This window comes from Lepidochelys kempii, chromosome 17, assembly GCF_965140285.1.
Source record: "Lepidochelys kempii isolate rLepKem1 chromosome 17, rLepKem1.hap1, whole genome shotgun sequence".
NCBI lineage: Eukaryota > Metazoa > Chordata > Testudines > Cheloniidae > Lepidochelys > Lepidochelys kempii.
Genome location: NC_136396.1, coordinates 23,789,379 through 23,812,825, shown reverse-complemented (window position 1 = coordinate 23,812,825; position 23,447 = coordinate 23,789,379). Strand labels below are relative to the sequence as shown.

The following is a 23,447-nucleotide window of genomic DNA, read 5'->3' as shown; positions in this document are numbered from 1 at the left end:
CAATACCATGCAACACGAGAAATCCACAGATCAAATCCCTCCTCAGAATTAGACAACTTCTTCCTGCACTGCCCACCCTGGAAATTCCCTGGGCCAAGAGCCACAGCTATGCGCTGGGTACCTGGGCAAAGGTCACAGAGCTAGTCTGGAATGGCGCTGGTCACACACGCACAGCCAGCCCAGCCCAGTTCCCTCACATGGCCTGGCTTATCAGAAGGGTCTGAGGCCTTGTCCCAGGTGGTTTTATGGCTTGATAGCCCATAAACCCTGCCAGACTCCACCTGTTTAGCTGGTTTCTCACTCTCTGCTCTCATCATCAAACCCTAGAAGATGATTAACACAGGCCCCAGCCCCCTCAGAGGGCCAGGCCCACACCAGCTAGGACGGTGGGCAGAAGAGGTGGCACAGCACCCCAGGCACGCTCAGTGAGCACCAGCAGAAACCATTTCACACAAATCCAAAGCTCCATGCCATTCACAAGCTGCCAACTCCCCAGGGCAATGCAGGAGATGGGGAGGAGAGCCCCTGGCTGGGGCAACCACCTGTCACAGCAGGGCTGGAGAAGGGGGCTCCTGATCAGGGCAGGGCATCCCCTTCCCCAAGGCAGGGAGGGAGAGGAGGACACCTGGCCAGGGCAGCCACAGGAGAGGGGCTGGTGTGGGGTGAAGAGTAACAGGGCAGAGGCAGGACAGCTTGGGGAGTGCTGCCCAATAATTCTCAGAGAAACATGAACCAGTGTTGGCCCCTGCAGGGATGGGGAAGAGACACCTGGCCCGCACCCCGGGCCCGGCCCCCGCGGGGAAGCGGGGCGGGGGGGGGGGGGGCTGCCGCCCGCACCCCGGGCCCGGGCCCGGCCCCCGCGGGGAAGCGGGGCGGGGGGGGGGCTGCCGCCCGCACCCCGGGCCCGGCCCCCGCGGGGAAGCGGGGCGGGGCGGGGGGCTGCCGCCCGCACCCCGGGCCCGGCCCCCGCGGGGAAGCGGGGCGGGGCGGGGGCTGCCGCCCGCACCCCGGGCCCGGCCCCCGCGGGGAAGCGGGGCGGGGCGGGGGCTGCCGCCCGCACCCCGGGCCCGGCCCCCCGCGGGGAAGTGGGGCGGGGGGGGGGGGCTGCCGCCCGCACCCCGGGCCCGGCCCCCGCGGGGGAAGCGGGGCGGGGGGGGGGGCTGCCGCCCGCACCCCGGGCCCGGGCCCGGCCCCCGCGGGGAAGCGGGGCGGGGGGGGGGGCTGCCGCCCGCACCCCAGGCCCGGGCCCGGCCCCCGCGGGGAAGCGGGGCGAGGGGGGGGGGGCTGCCGCCCGCACCCCGGGCCCGGCCCCCCGCGGGGAAGCGGGGGCGAGGGGGGGGGGGCTGCCGCCCGCACCCCGGGCCCGGCCCCCGCGGGGAAGCGGGGCGAGGGGGGGGGCTGCCGCCCGCACCCCGGGCCCGGCCCCCGCGGGGAAGCGGGGCGAGGGGGGGGGGGGCTGCCGCCCGCACCCCGGGCCCGGCCCCCGCGGGGAAGCGGGGCGAGGGGGGGGGGGGCTGCCGCCCGCACCCCGGGCCCGGCCCCCGCGGGGAAGCGGGGCGAGGGGGGGGGGGGCTGCCGCCCGCACCCCGGGCCCGGCCCCCGCGGGGAAGCGGGGCGAGGGGGGGGGGCTGCCGCCCGCACCCCGGGCCCGGCCCCCGCGGGGAAGCGGGGCGAGGGGGGGGGCTGCCGCCCGCACCCCGGGCCCGGCCCCCGCGGGGAAGCGGGGCGAGGGGGGGGGGCTGCCGCTCAGGAGAACAAAGGGAGCCTAGTGCGGCCGCGCCCCGGGCAAACCGCCTCACGTGACCGATACCGGCCGGGAGCGCGCACTCGCAACGCTCCCCGAGGGCCCGTCTCGACCCCACCCCGCTGGGGCCGGCGCGTGGCAGCCGAGGTCATGACCCCTCCCGCGGTGGGCGGGGCCGGGCGGGGCGACTCTCTGGCGGCCAGCGGCTGGGGCCTCAGCGTGAGGGGCGGGGCCCGGGGAAGGCCCGCCCCCCGTGAGCCCCGTGAGCCCCCTCGGTGGCCGCCGCGCGCCGCCTCGCCCTAGGATGCTCCGCCGGCTCGGCCGGCCCCGGCTCGGCTTCGTCCGGGCCCCGCAGCTGCCGGCAGGGCCCTGGGCGCCCGACCGCGCCGCGGCCGCCTCCCCCCGCGCCGGCGCGCCCGGGCGCACTTCGGTGACGTAAGCGGTCCGCCCCGCCCACAATGCCTCCCCCCGCCCCCCCCGGACCGCCCCCCCGCCCAGCGCCCGGCCGCCTGCCCCGGGCTCCGACACGTCAAGTGCCCAAATAGAGGGGGCCGGGGAGTCACTGCCGGGGGGGTGCCGACGGGGTATTTCAGGGGGTGCTGGAGGGGGGACCGGGGGGGGTGCCGAGGGGGTATTTCAGGGGGTGCTGGAGGGGTGACCGGGGGGGGTGCCGAGGGGGTATTTCAGGGGGTGCTGGAGGGGTGACCGGGGGGGGTGCCGAGGGGGTATTTCAGGGGGTGCTGGAAGGGGGACCTGGGGGGGGTGCCGAGGGGGTATTTCAGGGGGTGCTGGAGGGGTGACCGGGGGGGGGTGCCGAGGGGGTATTTCAGGGGGTGCTGGATGGGTGACCGGGGGGGGTGCCGAGGGAGTATTTCAGGGGGTGCTGGAGGGGTGACCGGGGGGGTGCCGAGGGGGTATTTCAGGGGGTGCTGGAGGGGGGACCTGGGGGGTGCCGAGGGGGTATTTCAGGGGGTGCTGGAAGGGGGACCTGGGGGGGGTGCCGAGGGGGTATTTCAGGGGGTGCTGGAGGGGTGACCGGGGGGGGTGCCGAGGGGGTATTTCAGGGGGTGCTGGAGGGGGGACCGGGGGGGGTGCCGAGGGGGTATTTCAGGGGGTGCTGGAGGGGGGGACCTGGGGGGGGGTGCCGAGGGGGTATTTCAGGGGGTGCTGGAGGGGTGACCGGGGGGGGTGCCGAGGGGGTATTTCAGGGGGTGCTGGAGGGGGGACCTGGGGGGGGGTGCCGAGGGGGTATTTCAGGGGGTGCTGGAGGGGTGACCGGGGGGGGGTGCCGAGGGGGTATTTCAGGGGGTGCTGGAAGGGGGACCTGGGGGGGGGGTGCCGAGGGGGTATTTCAGGGGGTGCTGGAGGGGGGACCTGGGGGGTGCCGAGGGGGTATTTCAGGGGGTGCTGGAGGGGTGACCGGGGGGGGTGCCGAGGGGGTATTTCAGGGGGTGCTGGAAGGGGGGACCTGGGGGGGGGGTGCCGAGGGGGTATTTCAGGGGGTGCTGGAGGGGGGACCTGGGGGGTGCCGAGGGGGTATTTCAGGGGGTGCTGGAGGGGTGACCGGGGGGGGTGCCGAGGGGGTATTTCAGGGGGTGCTGGATGGGTGACCGGGGGGGTGCCGAGGGGGTATTTCAGGGGGTGCTGGAGGGGGGACCGGGGGGGGTGCCGAGGGGGTATTTCAGGGGGTGCTGGAGGGGTGACCGGGGGGGGTGCCGAGGGGGTATTTCAGGGGGTGCTGGAAGGGGGACCTGAGGGGGGGTGCCGAGGGGGTATTTCAGGGGGTGCTGGAAGGGGGACCTGGGGGGGGGTGCCGAGGGGGTATTTCAGGGGGTGCTGGAGGGGTGACCGGGGGGTGCCGAGGGAGTATTTCAGGGGGTGCTGGAAGGGGGACCTGAGGGGGGGTGCCGAGGGGGTATTTCAGGGGGTGCTGGAAGGGGGACCTGGGGGGGGGTGCCGAGGGGGTATTTCAGGGGGTGCTGGAGGGGTGACCGGGGGGGGTGCCGAGGGGGTATTTCAGGGGGTGCTGGAGGGGTGACGGGGGGGTGCCGAGGGGGTATTTCAGGGGGTGCTGGAGGGGTGACCGGGGGGGGTGCCGAGGGGGTATTTCAGGGGGTGCTGGAGGGGGGACCTGGGGGGTGCCGAGGGGGTATTTCAGGGGGTGCTGGAGGGGGGACCGGGGGGGTGCCGAGGGGGTATTTCAGGGGGTGCTGGAGGGGTGACCTGGGGGGGGTGCCGAGGGGGTATTTCAGGGGGTGCTGGAGGGGGTGACCGGGGGGGGTGCCGAGGGGGTATTTCAGGGGGTGCTGGAGGGGTGACCGGGGGGGGGTGCCGAGGGGGTATTTCAGGGGGTGCTGGAGGGGTGACCGGGGGGGGTGCCGAGGGGGTATTTCAGGGGGTGCTGGAGGGGTGACCGGGGGGGGTGCCGAGGGGGTATTTCAGGGGGTGCTGGAGGGGTGACCGGGGGGGTGCCGAGGGAGTATTTCAGGGGGTGCTGGAGGGGGGACCTGGGGGGGTGCCGAAGGGGTATTTCAGGGGGTGCTGGAGGGGTGACCGGGGGGGGTACCGAGGGGGTATTTCAGGGGGTGCTGGAGGGGTGACCGGGGGGGGTGCCGAGGGGGTATTTCAGGGGGTGCTGGATGGGTGACCGGGGGGGTGCCGAGGGAGTATTTCAGGGGGTGCTGGAGGGGGGACCTGGGGGGGTGCCGAAGGGGTATTTCAGGGGGTGCTGGAGGGGGGACCGGGGGGGGTGCCGAGGGGGTATTTCAGGGGGTGCTGGAGGGGGGACCGGGGGGGGGTGCCGAGGGGGTATTTCAGGGGGTGCTGGAGGGGGGACCTGTGGCCTCACACTCGAGGTGCGGGACAGTGTGGCGCTCCCTGTCTCGGTGGCAGGGATGCGGCACCAGCCTGTCAGTGAGCACCTCCCTGTGAGTCTTTTTCTTCTCTGCTGGGTGGGGAGCCAGGGCCTGTCTCTATCACCCTCCCAGCCAGGGTCTGAGGTCGTGGAGGGGCAGGCAGGCATCCCTGTGGAGAGGCACTTGGCAGCTCTGATTACCTGGCTGGCCGGACTGGGGCAGGCAGGACCTGTCAGCTGCGGTGCAGGGGAGGGACCAGTTGGGGCATGGAGATGACTCTTTCTGAGCTGCAACAATTGCTCCATAAGGAAAAATCCCAGATATTTCTTCTTCTTTGAAAAATCCACCCAGGCTGAGGGCAGACTACCAAAAAAGAGGTCATGTCTGGGAAAACCCGGACATATGGTAATCCTATGTCCCTGGTCCAGCCTGCCCAGCCCGTGTCCTGCTCCTGGCCTCTGTCCTGTGTTTAGCCCAGCAGTGTCCTGCTCCCAGCCCAGCTTTGTGCCCATGTTTTGCAGGCCACTGCCCCTCTCCTACATGGTGTTTGATGGGCCTGCACCGCAGCCCCCACTCGTCTTCCTGCATGGCCTGCTGGGTAGCAAGGGCAATTTCCGTGCCATCGCTCGGGCCCTAGTGCAGCGGAGTGGCCGCAAGGTGAGCGTGAGGGGCAGGGCAGGGCCGGGGGCAGCCAAGGGCCCGAGCGCTGGGCCTGCCCTGCCCAGCTTGCAGTGGCTTCTCTTCCCTGCCAGGTGCTGACAGTGGATGCGCGGAACCACGGCGAGAGCCCGCACAGCCCCACCATGAGCTACGAGGCCATGAGCCTGGATGTGCAGCGCCTGCTGCGTCAGCTGCGCCTCCCCAAGTGCATCTTGGTTGGCCACAGCATGGGCGGCAAAACCGCCATGACACTGGCACTGCAGCAGGTACCTGCATGTGTGGCTGCCAGGGAACAACCAGCGGGATGTAGGGTTTGGGGCAATTGCTGCTGTTTGCCCTTCCCCCACCACAGGGCCTGTCGAGGAGCCCAAACCCCCTTCCCTGGGGGTGCAGGAGGGCACTCTGGGTGGTGTCATAGTTGTTCTTCTGTGAAGAATAAGAGCCCAGCCTGTTCTGTCTTGGCAAGGCTGAATGAAGGCAAGGTGGAGGGGCTTGTTCCTTTCTCTGGGCCCCTGGCACAGTGGCCTGGCCTGTGCACTCAGCTCACAGTCAGCACAGCTCACTGAGACAGCCTCCCTCTGTATGATTGCTTCAGAGTGCTGCTCGCATGAAGCTAATGGATCTTGCCTTAAGGAGGGATCCATTCAGGGGGAGCTAGGATCTTCTCACACCTAACCTGAGTGGGATCCGCCTGACCACTTCTCATGGTAGACCCCAGGTAGCACACAGTGCTGCAGGAAATGGAATGGCAGTTCGGTACCAGGGGCTCTTCTCTCTTTCTGTTCATAGAAGCAACTTCCCAGCATAGTCCTGGGACTGCTGTGCACCTACAGATGCTCTCTCTCCAATGAGGAATTCATTGCCTGTGCACTTAAAGATTCCCTCACATATTCCAACACCTGCTGTCATAAGTCAGGTTGCTGGGTTCTGTCTCCTGTGACTCCCTGCCATTTCATCCGGGGAGTTAATCTACGTTCTCACAGTCAGAGTTATTGTGTCATGTTCCACCCCAGAGGTGGCTGCATTTCAGGGCAAGCTGACAGCTCCCTGCTGTACAGTCTATAAAGGGCTTGGGAGCATTCACTTGGCAGGGTGCCAGGGAAACATAAACTGGATATGAACGCCCTGTTTTGCCTTTGCTGTCCGCTCTATTGTGTGTTCTGGAATCTTCGCTGGGGAATGACAGACAGGTCAGACTGGAAGGCCCTTGGGTAGGAGCTCCTCCCCAGAGCTAGCCTTTCTTGGGGATGCATCTGTATGTGGGGCCCTCTGACCATTCCTTGGGATGCTTGTGGCCCTGAGCAGGGTTTCTGCTGGAGTGAGATCCCTACACTCGCTTTTGTCCCCAGCCAGATCTCGTGGAGCGCCTGGTGTCTGTAGACATCAGTCCCACAGAGAGTGTGGCTGTGACAGATTTCCTGGCCTACATCTCTGCCATGAGGAAAGTGAGCATCCCGAGTGGAATCCCCCGCTCCACAGCACGCCGGCTGGCGGAGGATCAGCTACGTCCAGCCGTCCAGGTAGGGTAGCCCACAAGGAGCCCTCCCCTCTCCCAGAGTGGGAGCATGCTGCCCCAGAGTCGCCAGCCCCAGCTGGTGCTTTTCCATCCCCATGCCCTTAGTCCTGGCCCTAATGCCTGTCTGAACCTCAACAGGGCCCGCACTGGGAGTTGGCACCGTGGCCAGCACATCTGTTGTGGTAGGAAGGGGGTGCTGGAGCAGACACATGACATCTGGCGTGACAGTTTGCTAGTGCGGGTGTGTGATGGAGCGTCCTGGGGCGTCCCTGGCTGGCATGTGTGTATGCGCTGTGACAAATGGACATGCTTTATCCTTGCTGCAGGTGTCGGCGGTAAGGCAGTTCCTGCTGACCAACCTGGTGGAGGCCGAGGGCCGTTACGTGTGGCGGGTGAACCTGGAGGCCATTTCCCACCATATGGCCAATATCATGGGCTTCCCTGTGTTCCACGCGCCTTACCCAGGACCCACACTCTTTCTAGCAGGATCTGACTCCCCCTATGTCAGGTGAGTCCTGGGACTCTTGTGGCCCTGAGACCCACAGCTTGTTCCCTCTCACTCTGTTGCCACAGGTACTGAGGGGTGGAGTGAGCCCTGGGCTCCCTGAAATGGATAGGCGTGTATATGGCCGGATTCCAGCGTGAGCCCTGGACTGACCGTGTTGCGGGGGGATCCCAGCGTGAGCCCCATGCCCCAGCTCTCCAATACGTTCTTTCCCCCTGCAGCTCTGAGGACTACCCAGAGATCGAGCGGCTCTTTCCCGAGGCAGAGATCCAGTATATCCCAGGTGCTGGCCACTGGGTCCATGCAGATAAATCCCAAGAGTTCATCACTGCCATCTGCAACTTTCTGCTGCTGCCATAGAGCTCCTTCCTGTGCAGGCCGAGACAGCGTGATTCACAGGGCTGCCTACTCCTGGATCACCACACGAAGGACATGGGGATCCTTTTGGGGACAGATCAGTTCTGAAGTGTGGCCCCTGTCCACAAGCAGGGCCACTGGGATGGAAGGCTCGGCACCTGACCCATCCATCTGTGTGGCAGGCTAGAGCGGAGAGTGAGGCAGGGCTGCGCTGCCAGGGCTAGGATCTCTCTTCACCCCATGCAGCTGGAGATGATTTGGCCTCAATGCTTGTTTCAGTGGGCCAGGGCAGATCTGGAGTTGAGGCTCCCCACAGGCTATCATGCCCATCTGTTTGCATCCGCAATGTGTTGGGGCAGTGGCCCAGGGGCTCCCTGGCCCTATTCTTCCCTCTTATTTGAATCCTTTCTTTGGGGTCTTGAGGTTATTCCCATTCCCAGCCCCCTTCCCCAGCTGCCTCCAGGCACACACAGACCCTTCACTGGTCCGTTTCTCAGGGACTCTGAGCTCTAGGGTGGGGGATCAGAGTCCAATCTGTCCAGATTCCAGCGTGCAACCCCAACCTTGCTGGAGGTTCCCATCCTCCACCAGAGGCTGTAACCAGAGCTCTGCCTACTTTTGCACTGCCTTTGTGTATAACTTCCTGGGACTCTGTACAGTATTTAAAATAAAGCCAAATCAGCACAGAGGCATCTAAACCTACAGGCCTTCTCCCAGAGGGAAGACAAGGGGAGTGGGGCAGCAGTGAATTGGGCATCATGTTCTCTCAGCCTTAGCAGAATGAGAGTCCAGAGTGTCTCCTTGCCTCACAACACAAGAATCAGGGGACATCAATGAAATTAAAAGTCAGGAAACTCAGATCAGATCAAAGGAAATACCTTTTCACCCAACACATAAGACTGTGGAACTCACTTCCACGGGACATCATTGAGGCCACGTGCTTATCAAGACTCAAATAAGGACTGGGCATTTAGCTGGATGACAAAAACTTCCAGACTCAACAATTATTGTTAAAAGAAGAGTTTGGGAAGGGAAATTAAACCCTCCTGCTTTGAGGCTTAACTGGTCTCTGATCATTAGGGATTAGGACAGGGGTGGGCAAACTTTTTGGCCCGAGGGCCATATCGGGGTTGCGGAACGGTATGGAGGGCCGGGTAGTGAAGGCTGTGCCTCTGCAAACAGCCTGGCCCCTGCCCCTTATACGCCCCCTCCCACTTCCCACCCCCTGACAGCCCCCCTCAGAACCCCTGACCCATCCAACCACCCCCTGCTCCTTGTCCCCTGACTGCCCCCTCCCGGGACCCCCCTCCCCAACCATCCGCCCCCACCCCATATCCAACCTCCCTGTCCCCTGACTGTCCCAACCCCTATCCACACCCCTGGCCCCTGACAGGCCCCCGGAACCCCCAACTCCCCCACCCTTGTCCCCTGACTGCCCCCTCCCGGGACCCCCATCCCTAACTGCCACACCAGGACCCCATCCCCTATCCAACCCACCCACTCCTGGGACCCCACCCCCTATCCAACCCCACTGCTCCCTGTCTCCTGACCGCCCCCCTGCTCCTGAACCTCTTCCCCATCCAAACACTTTCTGTCCCCTGACTGCCCCCCGGGACCTCCTGCCCCTTATCTACCCCCCGCCCCCTTACCATGCCACTCAGAGTGGCAGGACAGGCTTATTAGAAAGCCTGGGAGGTGGGTGGGTGGAAGCTGTGCTGCCCGCGCAGCAACATAACTGCGGGGGAGGAGGGACAGCGGGGGAGGGGCGGGGGCTAGCCTCCCCAGCTGGGAGCTCAAGGGCTGGGTAGGATGGTCCTGCGGGCTGGATGTGGCCCGCGGGCCATAGTTTGCCCATCTTTGGATTAGGAGGAGATCTTTACCGGGACAGATTATCCCAGGGATGCTACTGCGGGGTTCCTGCATCTGCCCTGAAGCATCTGATGATGGCCACTGCCCGACACGGTACGGGCTAAATGGACCAGTCTGGCAATTCCTGTGTTCCTATTCCTTGTGCTCCTGGACGCAGTCTCCTTCTGGGATTGGACTGGGATGAGCACAGCCTGGAACAAGGGGTGCACTGACCTTGCTATTTCCCAGACTCCAGAGCTATAGATTCTTTGGTTCCAAATTGCTGGAGTAGAACATGCTCACCGCAGGAGTGGCAAGTGCCTCATTAGGATAGATTATAGATTCTAAACCAGAAGGGACCATTTAAACATTTAGTCTGACCTGCATACCACTGGCCGGAGAACTTCCCTGAAATAATTCCTGGTTGAATACCGCAGATCTTTTAGAAAAACATCCAATATTGATTTTTTAATTCCTTTGGTAAATTGTTCCAATGGTTAATTACCCTCACAGTTAGAAATGTGCAGCTTATCTCCAGTCTGAATTTCTCTACCTTCAGCTTTCAGCCATTGGATCTTATTATAGCTTTGTCTGCAAGGTTATTGAACCCCAGGGAGGTACTTTGGCCCAGATCCACAAAGGATCCCAACCTCCATTGTTCTATGTTGCTTGCTTGTGCATAGTTTACTAAGCAATCCAGATTGCTCTGTGTCAGTGACTTGTTGTCTTTGTTATTTATAGAACCCTGTAAATCTGCAGATATCTGCTTTATATCCAGATATCTGCATCTGTGAATGATTTTTACGGATTGAAGATCAGATGCAGATACAAGTTTTGTATCCACGCAGGGCTCTAGTTATTTACCACTCCCCTGTCTTTTTGTCACATGTAAAGTTTATCGTGAGGTTTTTATGTTTTCTTCCAGATCACTGATAAAAATGTTAAATTGCATGGGGCCAAAAACCGATTCCTGCAGGACCCCACTAGAAACACTTGCTTGATGATGATTGTTCATGTAGTTACATTTTGAAATCTATCAGTTAGCCAGCTTTTAATCCATTTAATATGTGCCATGTTCATTTTATATTGTTCTAGTTTATTAATCAAAATGTCAGGTGGTACCAAGTCAAATGCCTTATAGAAGTCTATTGCATCAACACTTGTCACCTTGATCAACTAAATTTGTAATCTCATCAAAATAGATATCCAGTTAACTTGGCAGGATCTGTTTTCCATAAGCCCCTGTTGATTAGCATTGTTTACATTATCCTCCTTTAATTCTTTATTAATCGAGTCCCACAGCAGCCATTCCATTTTCTTGCCTGGGATTGATGTCAGGCTGATGGCTCTGTAATTACCCGGATCATCCCGTTTACCCTTTTTGAATATTAGCCCAACATTAGCTTTCTTCCCATCTTCTGGAACTTTCCCGGGGTTATTGATGATCCATGTTAACAGTCTAGTGTGCATCCTCCAAGGCAGAAGCACAGCCTGACCATTCCTTTTCTGCCGGGCTTGGAGACTCCACTAAGGAGTGCCTGGGTCCCTGTCTGTCCCAGTCCCAGGCTGTAGGCAGGCACAGTGGGAGGGGAAGGTTTCTCCCTCAGCAGTGGAAGATAGAAGCAGCCCTTGGTGTCAGTGAGTGCGTAGGGCCAGTGCAGCAGTGCTTGCTGGTCTCCTGGTGACCTAGTTGCCTTTTCCTTCTCTGCTGCTATTCATTGCCCTGTGCTTATTATGGGAGTGAAAGCTTTCATTTCCAAGGAGCAGCAGTGTCAGGCTGTCCAGTCATAGGGACTTTATGCAACCCCCTGAGCTAAGTGGGAAGGGGACTGCAAGGAGGTCTCCAAGCAGCAGGAAAGGAGAAGTGTCCCTGAAGGAACGTGAGCTCCCAGTGTGATGCTGTGGCTAAGAGGGCTAATGCGGTCCTTGGAGGTACAAGGGGAATCTTGAGTTGGAGCAGTGAGGTGGTATTAGCTCTGTGTGGGGCATTGGTGAGACCAGTTGTGGTGTCCACACTTCAAAAAAGGTGCTGACAAATTAGGATGGTTCATAGAAGAGCCATAGGAATGATTTGAAGTCTGGAAAACCTGCCTGAAAGGAAAGGAGTACTTGTGGCACCTTAGAGAGCTGTAGCTCACGAAAGCTCATGCTCAAATAAATTGGTTAGTCTCTAAGGTGCCACAAGTCCTCCTTTTCTTTTTGCGGATACAGACTAACACGGCTGTTACTCTGAAACCAGTCTGAAAGGGTGAGACTAAGGCCATGGGCACTAGAGCGGCATGGCAATGGCACTTAGGGTGACCAGATGTCCCAAGTTTTTAGGGACAGTCCCAATTTTGGGGTCTTTTTCTTATGCATTTCTTTCTTTCTTTTTTGCATCCGATGAAGTGAGCTGTAGCTCACGAAAGCTCATGCTCAAATAAATTTGTTGGTCTCTAAGGTGCCACAAGTCCTCCTTTTCTTTTTGCGAATACAGACTAACACGGCTGTTACTCTGAAATTTTTCTTATATAGGCTCTTATTACCTCCCACCCCCCGTCCCGATTTTTCACATTTGTTTGCTGGTCACCCTAATGGCCCTACAGCTGGGCCAGCAAAGTCCCTCAGTGGAGACAGGGCCTACAGTGTGTTAGGGGGCTTATTCCTTCACCCGCTTCCTTCCCTGGTCCTTCTCGCATGAACAGAGAGCAACAATACCCGAAGTCCGAAGGTGCAAACAATTCAATGTTTATTGCGGTGAACTTCCTGCAAGCTTAAATACAAGTTCCATTTTCCTTATTTTCGAATCCCAACTTACTTCCTGTTTGCCCCTAATTTATATAGTAATATTCTTAACTATACCTTAACCAATCATTCTACTGAAATTTAACTAACCAATCCTAACATACTGTAACATGATTAGCTAACCAATTATATCCCACCACCTTAATTAGTTTACACCCAGCAAAATTAATTATACAGCAGACAGAAACAATCACAGAACCAGACAGAGGCCATGCCAATAAACAATAGCAAAGTGGGAACTATAATGACAAAACAATACAGAAGTGAGGATTTCACATCCCAGTATTGATAAATGAGTTCTTGCCAGACAGGATGCTATCAAACTAAGTTTCCTTTTACATCTTCTAGGGTATGTCTACACTACGAAATTAGGTCGAATTTATAGAAGTCGGTTTTTTAGAAATTGGTTTTATATATTCAAGTGTGTGCGTCCCCACAGAAAATGCTCTAAGTGCATTAAGTGAATTAACTCAGCGGAGCGCTTCCACACTACCGAGGCTCGCGTCAACTTCCGGAGCGTTGCACTGTGGGTAGCTATCCCACAGTTCCCGCAGTCTCTGCTGCCCATTGGAATTCTGGGTTGAGATCCCAGTGCCTGATGGGGCTAAAACATTGCCGCGAGTGGTTCTGGGTACATATCGTCAGGCCCCTGTTCCCTCCCTCCCTCCGTGAAAGCAAGGACAGACAATCGTTTCACGCCTTTTTTCCTGAGTTACCTGTGCAGATGCCATACCACGGCAAGCATGGAGCCCGCTCAGCTCACCGTCACCGTATGTCTCCTGGGTGCTGGCAGACATGGTACTGCATTGCTACACAGTAGCAGCAACCCATTGCCTTGTGGCAGCAGATGGTGCAATAGGACTGGTAGCCATCATCGTCATGGCTGAGGTGCTCCTGGCCACATTGGCCAGGAACGCCTGGGCAGACATGGGCGTAGGGACTAAATTTGGAGTGACTTGACCAGGTCATTCTCTTTAGTCCTGCAGTCAGTCCTATTGACCCATCTTATGGTGAACAGGCAGGCGATATGGATTGCTAGCAGTCGTATTGTACCATCTTCTGCCAGGCAGGCAAGAGATGAGGATGGCTAGCAGTCGTGTTGTACCATATTCTGCCGAGCAGCCCTGAGATGTGGATGGCATGCAGTCCTTCTACACCGTCTGCTGCCAGCCAAAGATGTAAAAGATAGATGGAGTGTATCAAAACAAGAAATAGACCAGATTTGTTTTGTACTCATTTGCTTCCCCCCCTCCCCTGTCTAGGGGACTCATTTCTCTAGGTCACACTGCAGTCACTCACAGAGAAGGTGCAGCCAGGTAAATCTAGCCATGTATCAATCAGAGGCCAGACTAACCTCCTTGTTCCAATAAGAACAATAACTTAGGTGCACGATTTCTTATTGGAACCCTCCGTGAAGTCCTGCCTGAAATACTCCTTGATGTAAAGCCACCCCCTTTGTTGATTTTAGCTCCCTGAAGCCAACCCTGTAAGCCATGTCGTCAGTCGCCCCTCCCTGTGTCAGAGCAACGGCAAACTATCATGCATCTGAGTTGAGAGTGCTGTCCAGAGCAGTCACAATGGAACACTCTGATGGGGGTAAAACATTGTCGCGGGTGGTTCTGGGTACATATCCTCAGGCCCTCGTTCCCTCCCTCCCTCCGTGAAAGCAAGGGCAGACAATCGTTTCACGCCTTTTTTCCTGAGTTACCTGTGCAGATGCCATACCACGGCAGACATGGAGCCCGCTCAGGTAACCGTCACCGTATGTCTCCTGGGTGCTGGCAGACGTGGTACTGCATTGCTACACAGTAGCAGCAACCCATTGCCTTGTGGCAGCAGACGGTGCAATAGGACTGGTAGCCGTCATTGTCATGTCCAAGGTGCTCCTGGCCATATTGGCCAGGAACGCCTGGGCAGACATGGGCGTAGGGACTAAATTTGGAGTGACTTGACCAGGTCATTCTCTTTAGTCCTGCAGTCAGTCCTATTGAACCATCTTATGGTGAACAGGCAGGTGATACGGATTGCTAGCAGTCCTATTGCATCATCTTCTGCCGGGCAGCCATGAGATGTGGATAGCATGCAGTCCTTCTGCACCATCTGCTGCCAGCCAAAGATGTAAAAGATAGATGGAGTGTATCAAAACAAGAAATAGACCAGATTTGTTTTGTACTCATTTGCTTCCCCCCCTCCCCTGTCTAGGGGACTCATTCCTCTAGGTCACACTGCAGTCACTCACAGAGAAGGTGCAGCGAGGTAAATCTAGCCATGTATCAATCAGAGGCCAGACTAGCCTCCTTGTTCCAATAAGAACAATAACTTAGGTGCACCATTTCTTATTGGAACCCTCCGTGAAGTCCTGCCTGAAATACTCTTTGATGTAAAGACACCCCCTTTGTTGATTTTAGCTCCTGGAAGCCAACCCTGTAAGCCGTGTTGTCAGTCACCCCTCCCTCCGTCAGAGCAACGGCAGACAATCGTTCCATGCCTTTTTTCTGAGCAGACGCCATACCAAGGCAAGCATGGAGGCTGCTCAGCTCACTTTGGCAATTAGGAGCACATTAAACACCACACGCATTATCCTCAGTATATGCAGCACCAGAACCTGGCAGAGCGATACTGGGCGAGTAGGCGACGTCAGCGCGGTCACGTGAGTGATCAGGACATGGACGCAGATTTCTCTGAAAGCATGGGCCCTGCCAATGCATGCATCATGGTGCTAATGGGGCAGGTTCATGCTGTGGAACGCCGATTCTGGGCTCGGGAAACAAGCACAGACTGGTGGGACCGCATAGTGTTGCAGGTCTGGGACGATTCCCAGTGGCTGCGAAACTTTCGCATGCGTAAGGGCACTTTCATGGAACTTTGTGACTTGCTTTCCCCTGCCCTGAGGCGCATGAATACCAAGATGAGAGCAGCCCTCACAGTTGAGAAGCGAGTGGCGATAGCCCTGTGGAAGCTTGCAAAGCCAGACAGCTACCGGTCAGTTGGGAATCAATTTGGAGTGGGCAAATCTATTGTGGGGGCTGCTGTGATGCAAGTAGCCCACGCAATCAAAGATCTGCTGATATCAAGGGTAGTGACCCTGGGAAATGTGCAGGTCATAGTGGATGGCTTTGCTGCAATGGGATTCCCTAACTGTGGTGGGGCTATAGACGGAACCCATATCCCTATCTTGGCACCGGAGCACCAAGCTGCCGAGTACATAAACCGCAAGGGGTACTTTTCGATAGTGCTGCAAGCTCTGGTGGATCACAAGGGACGTTTGACCAACATCAACGTGGGATGGCCGGGAAAGGTGCATGACGCTCGCATCTTCAGGAACTCTGGTCTGTTTCAAAAGCTGCAGGAAGGGACTTTATTCCCAGACCAGAAAATAACCATTGGGGATGTTGAAATGCCTATATGTATCCTTGGGGACCCAGCCTACCCCTTAATGCCATGGCTCATGAAGCCGTACACAGGCAGCCTGGACAGTAGTCAGGAGCTGTTCAACTACAGGCTGAGCAAGTGCAGAATGGTGGTAGAATGTTCATTTGGACGTTTAAAGGCGCGCTGGCGCAGTTTACTGACTCGGTTACACCTCAGCAAAATCAATATTCTGACTGTTATTACTGCTTGCTGTGCGCTCCACAATATCTGTGAGAGTAAGGGGGAGGCGTTTATGGCGGGGTGGGAGGTTGAGGCAAATCGCCTGGCTGCTGGTTATGCACAGCCAGACGCCAGGGTGGTTAGAAGAGCAAAGGAGGGTGCAGTACGCATCAGAGAAGCTTTGAAAACCAGTTTCATGACTGGCCAGGCTACGGTGTGAAAGTTCTCTTTGTTTCTCCTTGATGAAACCCCCCGCTCCTTGTTTCACTGTACTTCCCTGTAAGCTAACCACCCTCCCTTCCTCCCTTCGATCACCGCTTGCAGAGGCAATAAAGTCATTGTTGCTTCACATTCATGCATTCTTTATTCATTCATCACACAAATAGGGGGATGACTACCAAGGTAGCCCAGGAGGGGTGGTGGAGGAGGAGGGAAAATGCCACACAGCACTTTAAGCACAGCACTTTAAAAGTTTACAACTTTAAAATTTATTGAATGCCAGCCTTCTTTTTTTGGGAAATCCTTTGTGGTGGAGTGGCTGGTTGGCTGGTGGCCCCCGGACCGCGTTCTTGGGCGTCTGGGTGTGGAGGCTATGGAACTTGGGGAGGAGGGCGGTTGGTTACAGAGGGGCTGTAGTGGCAGTCTGTGCTCCAGCTGCCTTTACTGCAGCTCAACCATACACTGGAGCATACTGGTTTGATCCTCCAGCAGCCTCAGCATTGAATCCTGCCTCCTCTCATCACGCTGCCGGCACATTTGAGCTTCAGCCCTGTCTTCTGCCCGCCACTTACTCTCTTCAGCCCGCCACTTACTCTCTTCAGCCCGCCACCTCTCCTCCCAGTCATTTTGTGCTTTCCTGCACTCTGACATTATTTGCCTCCACGCATTCGTCTGTGCTCTGTCAGTGTGGGAGGACAGCATGAGCTCAGAGAACATTTCATCACGAGTGCGTTTTTTTTTCTTTCTAATCTTCACTAGCCTCTGGGAAGGAGAAGATCCTGTGATCATTGAAACACATGCAGCTGGTGGAGAAAAAAAGGGACAGCGGTATTTAAAAAGACACATTTTATAAAACAGTGGCTACAGTCTTTCAGGGTAAACCTTGCTGTTAACATTACATACATAGCACATGTGCTTTCGTTACAAGGTTGCATTTTGCCTCCCCCCACCGCGTGGCTAGCCCCTCAACCCTCCCCCCTCTCCGTGGCTAACAGCGAGGAACATTTCTGTTCAGCCGCAGGCAAACAGCCCAGCAGGAACAGGCTCCTCTGAGTGTCCCCTGAAGAAAAGCACCCTATTTCAACCAGGTGACCATGAATAATATCTCACTCTCCTGAGGATAACACAGAGAGATAAAGAACGGATGTTGTCTGAACGCCAGCAAACATACACTGCAATGCTTTGTTGTACAATGATTCCCGAATACGTGTTACTGGCCTGGAGTGGTAAAGTGTCCTACCAGGAAGGATGCAATAAGGGTGCCCTCCCCAGAAACCTTTTGCAAAGGCTTTGGGAGTACATCCAGGAGAGCTGCGAATGCCAGGGCAAATGAATCCTTTCACATGCTTGCTTTTAAACCACGTATAGTATTTTAAAAGGTACACTCACCAGAGGTCCCTTCTCCGCCTGCCGGGTCCAGGAGGCAGCCTTGGGTGGGTTCGGGGGGTACTGGCTCCAGGTCCAGGGTGAGAAACAGTTCCTGGCTGTCGGGAAAACTGCTTTCTCCGCTTGCTTGCTGTGAGCTATCTACAACCTCATCATCATCATCTTCTTCGTCCTCAAAACCTGCTTCCATGTTGCCTCCATCTCCATTGAAGGAGTCAAACAACACGGCTGGGGTAGTGGTGGCTGAACCCCCTAAAATGGCATGCAGCTCATCAGAGAAGCAGCATGTTTGGGGCTCTGACCCGGAGTGGCCATTCGCCCCCTCTGGTTTTCTGGTAGGCTTGCCTCAGCTCCTTAAGTTTCACGCGGCACTGCTTTGGGTCCCTGTTATGGCCTCTGTCCTTCATGCCCTGGGAGATTTTGACAAAGGTTTTGGCATTTCGAAAACTGGAACGGAGTTCTGATAGCACGGATTCCTCTCCCCATACAGCGATCAGATCCTGTACCTCCCATTCAGTCCATGCTGGAGATCTTTTGCGATTCTGGGACTCCATCATGGTCACCTCTGCTGATGAGCTCTGCATGGTCACCTGCAGCTTGCTACGCTGGCCAAACAGGAAATGAGATTCAAAAGTTCGCGGTTCTTTTCCTGTCTACCTGGCCAGTGCATCTGAATTGAGAGTGCTGTCCAGAGCGGTCACAATGGAGCACTCTGGGATAGCTCCCGGAGGCCAATACCGTCGAATTGTGTCTACAGTACCCCAAATTCGACCCGGCAAGGCCAATTTAAGCACTAATCCACTTGTCAGGGGTGGAGTACGGAAATCGATTTTAAGAGCCCTTTAAGTCGAAATAAAGGGCTTCATCATGTGGACGGGTGCAGGTTTACATCGATTTAACGCTGCTAAATTCGACCTAAAGTCCGAGTGTAGACCAGGGCCTAGGCACTTCCCTTTCTCTGGAGGTGATAGGCATTATCAGGACAGGAGTGTATTCCTAACAGCCCAATAGCACCTTCTTTCAATATGACTAGTTTGGAATGTGAGGATGTGACCGTTCGCTTCCCAGCTTATGGCTGCCTCTGTTGCTTGGCCAAAGGCCTTAGCCTAAGAACAGGGCCTCAGACTGTCACAGTAAGAGAAGGACCTTACACTGGCAGACAGTGATTTTGATTCTTTCTTTTATACCTCTAACTAGCCAAGTGATAAGAATACACCTAAATTCTTAAAGTACAGGCCTTTACAGACAGGCCTGAATATCTATATCCTAACAGTCCACCCCTTTTTTTTCTTTTTCTTTTGGGATCCTCCTGCCCAGGTATCCCTGGAAAAGCAGAGGACATATGGCGACACACTTCCTGTTTGGGCCAGGCATCAAGGTGGAAGGTGTCATTGCTCCATCTGTCCCACTGCCCCTTGTGTAGTGTGGTGCCCTGCACCTTCTCTCGTACGGGCATACCACACCTGTCCCAGTTAGTGTTCCAGACTTCCCAGTATAGTGGGCCCGAGAAGGTTGGGTCTGGGTTGTCTAGTACACTTGGGGGGCGGCTTACTACATTACTTATAGGTTATAATTAGTGGCTGTTCTCTAGGGGGTTGTGCCCCCCTTGATCGTTTCCATATGCATTGTAACACACATATTGTTAACAATACACCAGCTGCTATGATAATCCACAACCACACTGAGAGTCCTGACCACTGCAGTATGGTCCCCATCCTGGCCACCACCAAAAACACTGCTTCTCCTCCTTCGATAGGGTTAAAATTTTGTCAGTGCCATCCTGTAGTGTGTATTGTAAGCGTGTCCAACTGTTGGCGCTTGCAGCAAGTTGCTCTTGTAATCTTTGTGTACTTTTGTCCATATTGTGTGTCCATTGAATATCCATGGTGAAATTTGGTATTGTCCAAACCAATTCAACTACTTGGTACGGCATGGAGTAGTAGGTGCCGGTTCGATTGTTTACAACAATTAAGTCCCCTGATCCATTGGTGCACCATAGTCCAGGTGGCGGTGTGTAGAAGTTCATAATTTGGTCATACACTGGAAGGATTTTGCCTCCTTGTGTTATATTGCAGGATTGCATACATTCCCAACAGAATACACCATACCCCATATACATTACCCTTAAATGCCCCCCCCTTGCAATAGGCCATTGATCCTGCTCCTCCATAGTCATAGGAGAGGGGCACATCCATATTCCTCCTCTGGATATACAACTGCTTAATGTGATGACAGTCCAATTTACCCCATTCCATCCCCCCCACCTATTCCCTAGTGGCTCCCAACGTGCTCCCCCTTCCCTACTTACTCCCATAGGGTTCAAGGGAACCACCTTATTTGCATTTCCTTCCCATGGTATCATAGTAACAATTACACAAGAACTGTCCCCACAGGTCGGGGATGTTATTTTCCTGGTAGATGGGTATGTTTTTACAATTGTGGATAAATATGGGCTAGCCTCCCGATTTAATACTGAAGGCCATTGTTCTGACCAAGCATCTCTCATAATATCCATTAACATTATTAACTGAGCATTTTGAATACCTACACACACTTCTCCCCATGTTAATCTTCTGAAGGCATCCTCTACCCATGTCACCAGGTCCCCGCCCAATGAGTTAACTGCAAGTTTACCTCTACTGCTGTCCTCCACCCTATGGCAACTGCTGATAGTTGCTGTGCCATTAATTCATTAATTTGTTGTTGAAATTTCACATTTTGGCTCACAAATTGTTTGGTTACCCACTCATCCCCCAGATTCCATGTACCCAGCATAGTGTTCCCAGCTGCCCACAGTCCCCTTTTCCGACGACGATTCCAGGTGTGTCCCCTCACCCATGCATTGAATTGTTGTTTCAATCCTTTTATGTACATACTACAATTAGGATGGATTTGGTCCACCCACCATTCCTTGGGGCGTCCCACCCATGTAACAGAGTGAAAGGACACGTCAAAAAGTGCTGGCTGCACCTGCTCCCACAATGGCTCCCAGACATTTGCTCGTCGGGGAATATTCTTGGCTCCAGGCTGTGGCCACTTTAAATTTGGATTCTTCCAACTTGGCATCCATATCCCCTGTAGGGTTACAGTCTGTAAAATGGTTAACTCATTGTACCCCCAGTGTCCCAAAGGGGATTTTACGCCTAATGTAATATGTACATAACAATCACACCTTCGAGGATTATCTTCCATGGAAGTACCACTGTGGTTACATATGGTAACATCACACCCTAAATGTGGGCCCTATTTTCCCAAGAGGGTTCATTTGCTCCAGGAGACCAGAGGGTTATATTCTTTGGACCCTCTGTAGCAAACCACATAGCTGGGTAACTGTGTTTTCCACTATCGTTAATCATGGCAGCACCCAGGGAGTACCGTGCGATATTTCCTGATAAATTTGATATTCTCCACCTGGTTGGGATTCCCCCATCTAATCCATAAACCATATACCGACACTGCCAAATTCCTGTTGGAGTATTAGTGATACATCTTTCTATGAGGAGATTCTCATAGTCTTCATTTGCTTTATTACCACAGGTTGCATGTGTAGCCGTCCATGTGTTTCCTCTTTTTGACACTTCACATCGTGGGATCTGAATAGAATTTGTAAATGTGACAATTGTGATTAGCACTAGTAATTGTTCCATCCAGGGCCAGGGAATTTTCATCCTTTTTGAATTAACCTGTAATACACACATAACAAAATTTACATGTCCCCTTTCCCAATCCCCTGTTTGTACCTTTTTATTTGCGTGCAGTGAACCCACTCCCATCCTCCATTCTCTGTACCCAGTAATAGCAGGCTTGGCCCTAATTAGTCAAGGACAAGACAGGGGCCCTTCAATTTAGGAGCTGGGAATGGATGGTGCTGACCTGGAATCTTGTACATCACTAGATCTCCCACCGTGGATAGATCACGCTCCCCAGGCAGGTCGTACCATGCTTTGACTCTTGCTGCTCCTTGCTCGTCTCACCAGGCCACCGCCTGCTGTACTTGTTTTACATGTTCGATTAAAGTTAAAATCCATTCTTGTGTTAACCAACGGTATTGTCCAATACCAAAGGGTACAGATAAGAGAGTTTCTCCCCATCCGGGGAGGCCAGCACTGGAGCACTGGCCAGGTTTTCCTTTAGCACTCTCACTGCCTCAGTACACTTTTCTGACCATTCCCAAGCTGAGACTCGGGTTAGGTCAAATAGAGGCTGGGCTATTTCTGCATAATTAGACACAAAATCCCTGCAAAATCCAGTTAGACCCAGAAAACTTTGCAAGCTTTTAGCATCCGTAGGCAGTTGCAGGGACTGGATCAGTTGCACCTGTCCCTTATCGATTTCCCTTCCCACCTGAGACACTTCCACTCCTAAGTAGGTCACTCTTGTCTGTCCCATCTGAGCCTTTTTCCCCATTGACCTTCTATCCTGCTCTTGCTTGCAGGACCAGCTCAGTTAGTTCCCTGTCTTCTTCCTCTGTCCCTGACATTAGCAACAGGTCGTCTACATATTGTGTGCACCTTGCTGAATCCACCCCCTCCAGAGCCTGTCTCATGTACTTGTGAAGAATTGCAGGGGAGTCCCTATATCCCTGGGGTAGGACTGTCCAGCAGAATTGTCTGCTCTCCCATGTGAATGCAGTTTTATACTGACACGAGGTAGCTAGTGGCAGAGACCAAAACCCATTGGTCCAAAACAGTGAAAACTTGGAATTGGGGTCCAATACGGGCCAACATTTCAGGGTCCGCTGCCACCACTGAGGCTGGCGAATTGGCCAGAGCATTTAGTGCCCTGTAATCCACAGTGAGGCGCCAGGTACCATTTGGCTTCCTCACGGGCCACACAGCAGCATTACAAGGGGATGCAACTGCCCGAATCAGTCCCCTCCTGTTCCAACTCCCCAATAGTTGCCCCCACCTCTGCCAACGCCTCCCGAGGAATGGGGTACTGTTTCTGTGGGGGAGGGTCCCCTCCCTCCATCAGTACCTCCATGCTGCCCCTCCCACAATCCAGGTTATCCTTCGCCCACACAGGGATGTGTTCCCACCCAGCCGGGGGTGGTGGGAGGGCATGTGCCGCCTTAATGGTCATAGTGGCTATCCCCATGGGAATGGTATAGCCCTGACCGTCCTGTGTTTGCCCCAGTAAACACACCCAATTGGCTAAATCCAGGACGAGTCCCAGTTTGTGTAAATCTCCTGCCCCCAACAGATTAAGCATATCATTACAACCCCACATGATCTCCCCTTCCCCCCAGATTCCTTTGATTTGTCCCCGCCTCAGGGTTAACTGTGTCTCCCCTCCCGTTGCCCCTACAATTGTCACCGTCCCTTCTGAGGGTCTCCCCTGCCCCCATGTGGTTAAACTGATGGCTGCTCCAGTGTCTATCAAAAAATCCCTCATGGGACTCCCTTCGATTGCCCCCTGGAGCGTGGGACGACCAGATGCATCCGTCCTAAACTGAGAACATGGACAGGACGCCTCCCAGGGCACCCCTAAGTTGCAGCACCCACCTCTGTCCCTCCCACTGGTTCATGGGGGGACCAGGGGTCCTGGCACCAAACACATTCCTGTCTCCACGCAAAATTGTGTGTCTGGCATTTCAGGCAGTCCCAGTCCCTTGGCCTCCGGGACCACTTTCCCCCTGATCTGGTAAGATCGTGGGTAGTCGGTTTAGCCTGCACTCTCTGGATCTCTTGCTCTATAACTGCCCGCTTGTCCCTGACTACCCTCCCAAAGCCACGAACTCTCCCTCTACCTCCTCCTCTCCAGGCTGACCCACCCCTTTCCACCTTGTATTGATCCCCCGCAGTAATAGCATGGAGAGGCTCTTCCCCCGATGCATCTGCCTCCACACATCTGCCTGTTCCAGAAACTGGGGTAGCTGATTGGGAGCAAGTTCAGGGTGCTGCAACCTTAAATGCCCCACGAACTGCGGATTGCTCAGCTCCAACCATTTCTCCAGCAATTCCACACCCCTACCCTGCTCCA

At 55.7% G+C, this 23,447-nt stretch overlaps 1 protein-coding gene across 1 annotated transcript; it reads left to right on the top strand.

Moving 5' to 3' along the window:
* The first annotated feature begins 1,839 nt into the window (after positions 1-1,839).
* ABHD11 (abhydrolase domain containing 11) lies at positions 1,840-10,477 on the top strand. Its single transcript, XM_073315438.2, has 6 exons — positions 1,840-2,179; positions 5,121-5,256; positions 5,352-5,525; positions 6,609-6,779; positions 7,102-7,283; positions 7,502-10,477. Exons 1-6 carry the CDS (start codon positions 2,049-2,051, stop codon positions 7,638-7,640), a joined length of 933 nt encoding a protein of 310 aa, XP_073171539.1. The 5' UTR covers positions 1,840-2,048; the 3' UTR covers positions 7,641-10,477.
* The last annotated feature ends 12,970 nt before the right edge of the window (positions 10,478-23,447 follow it).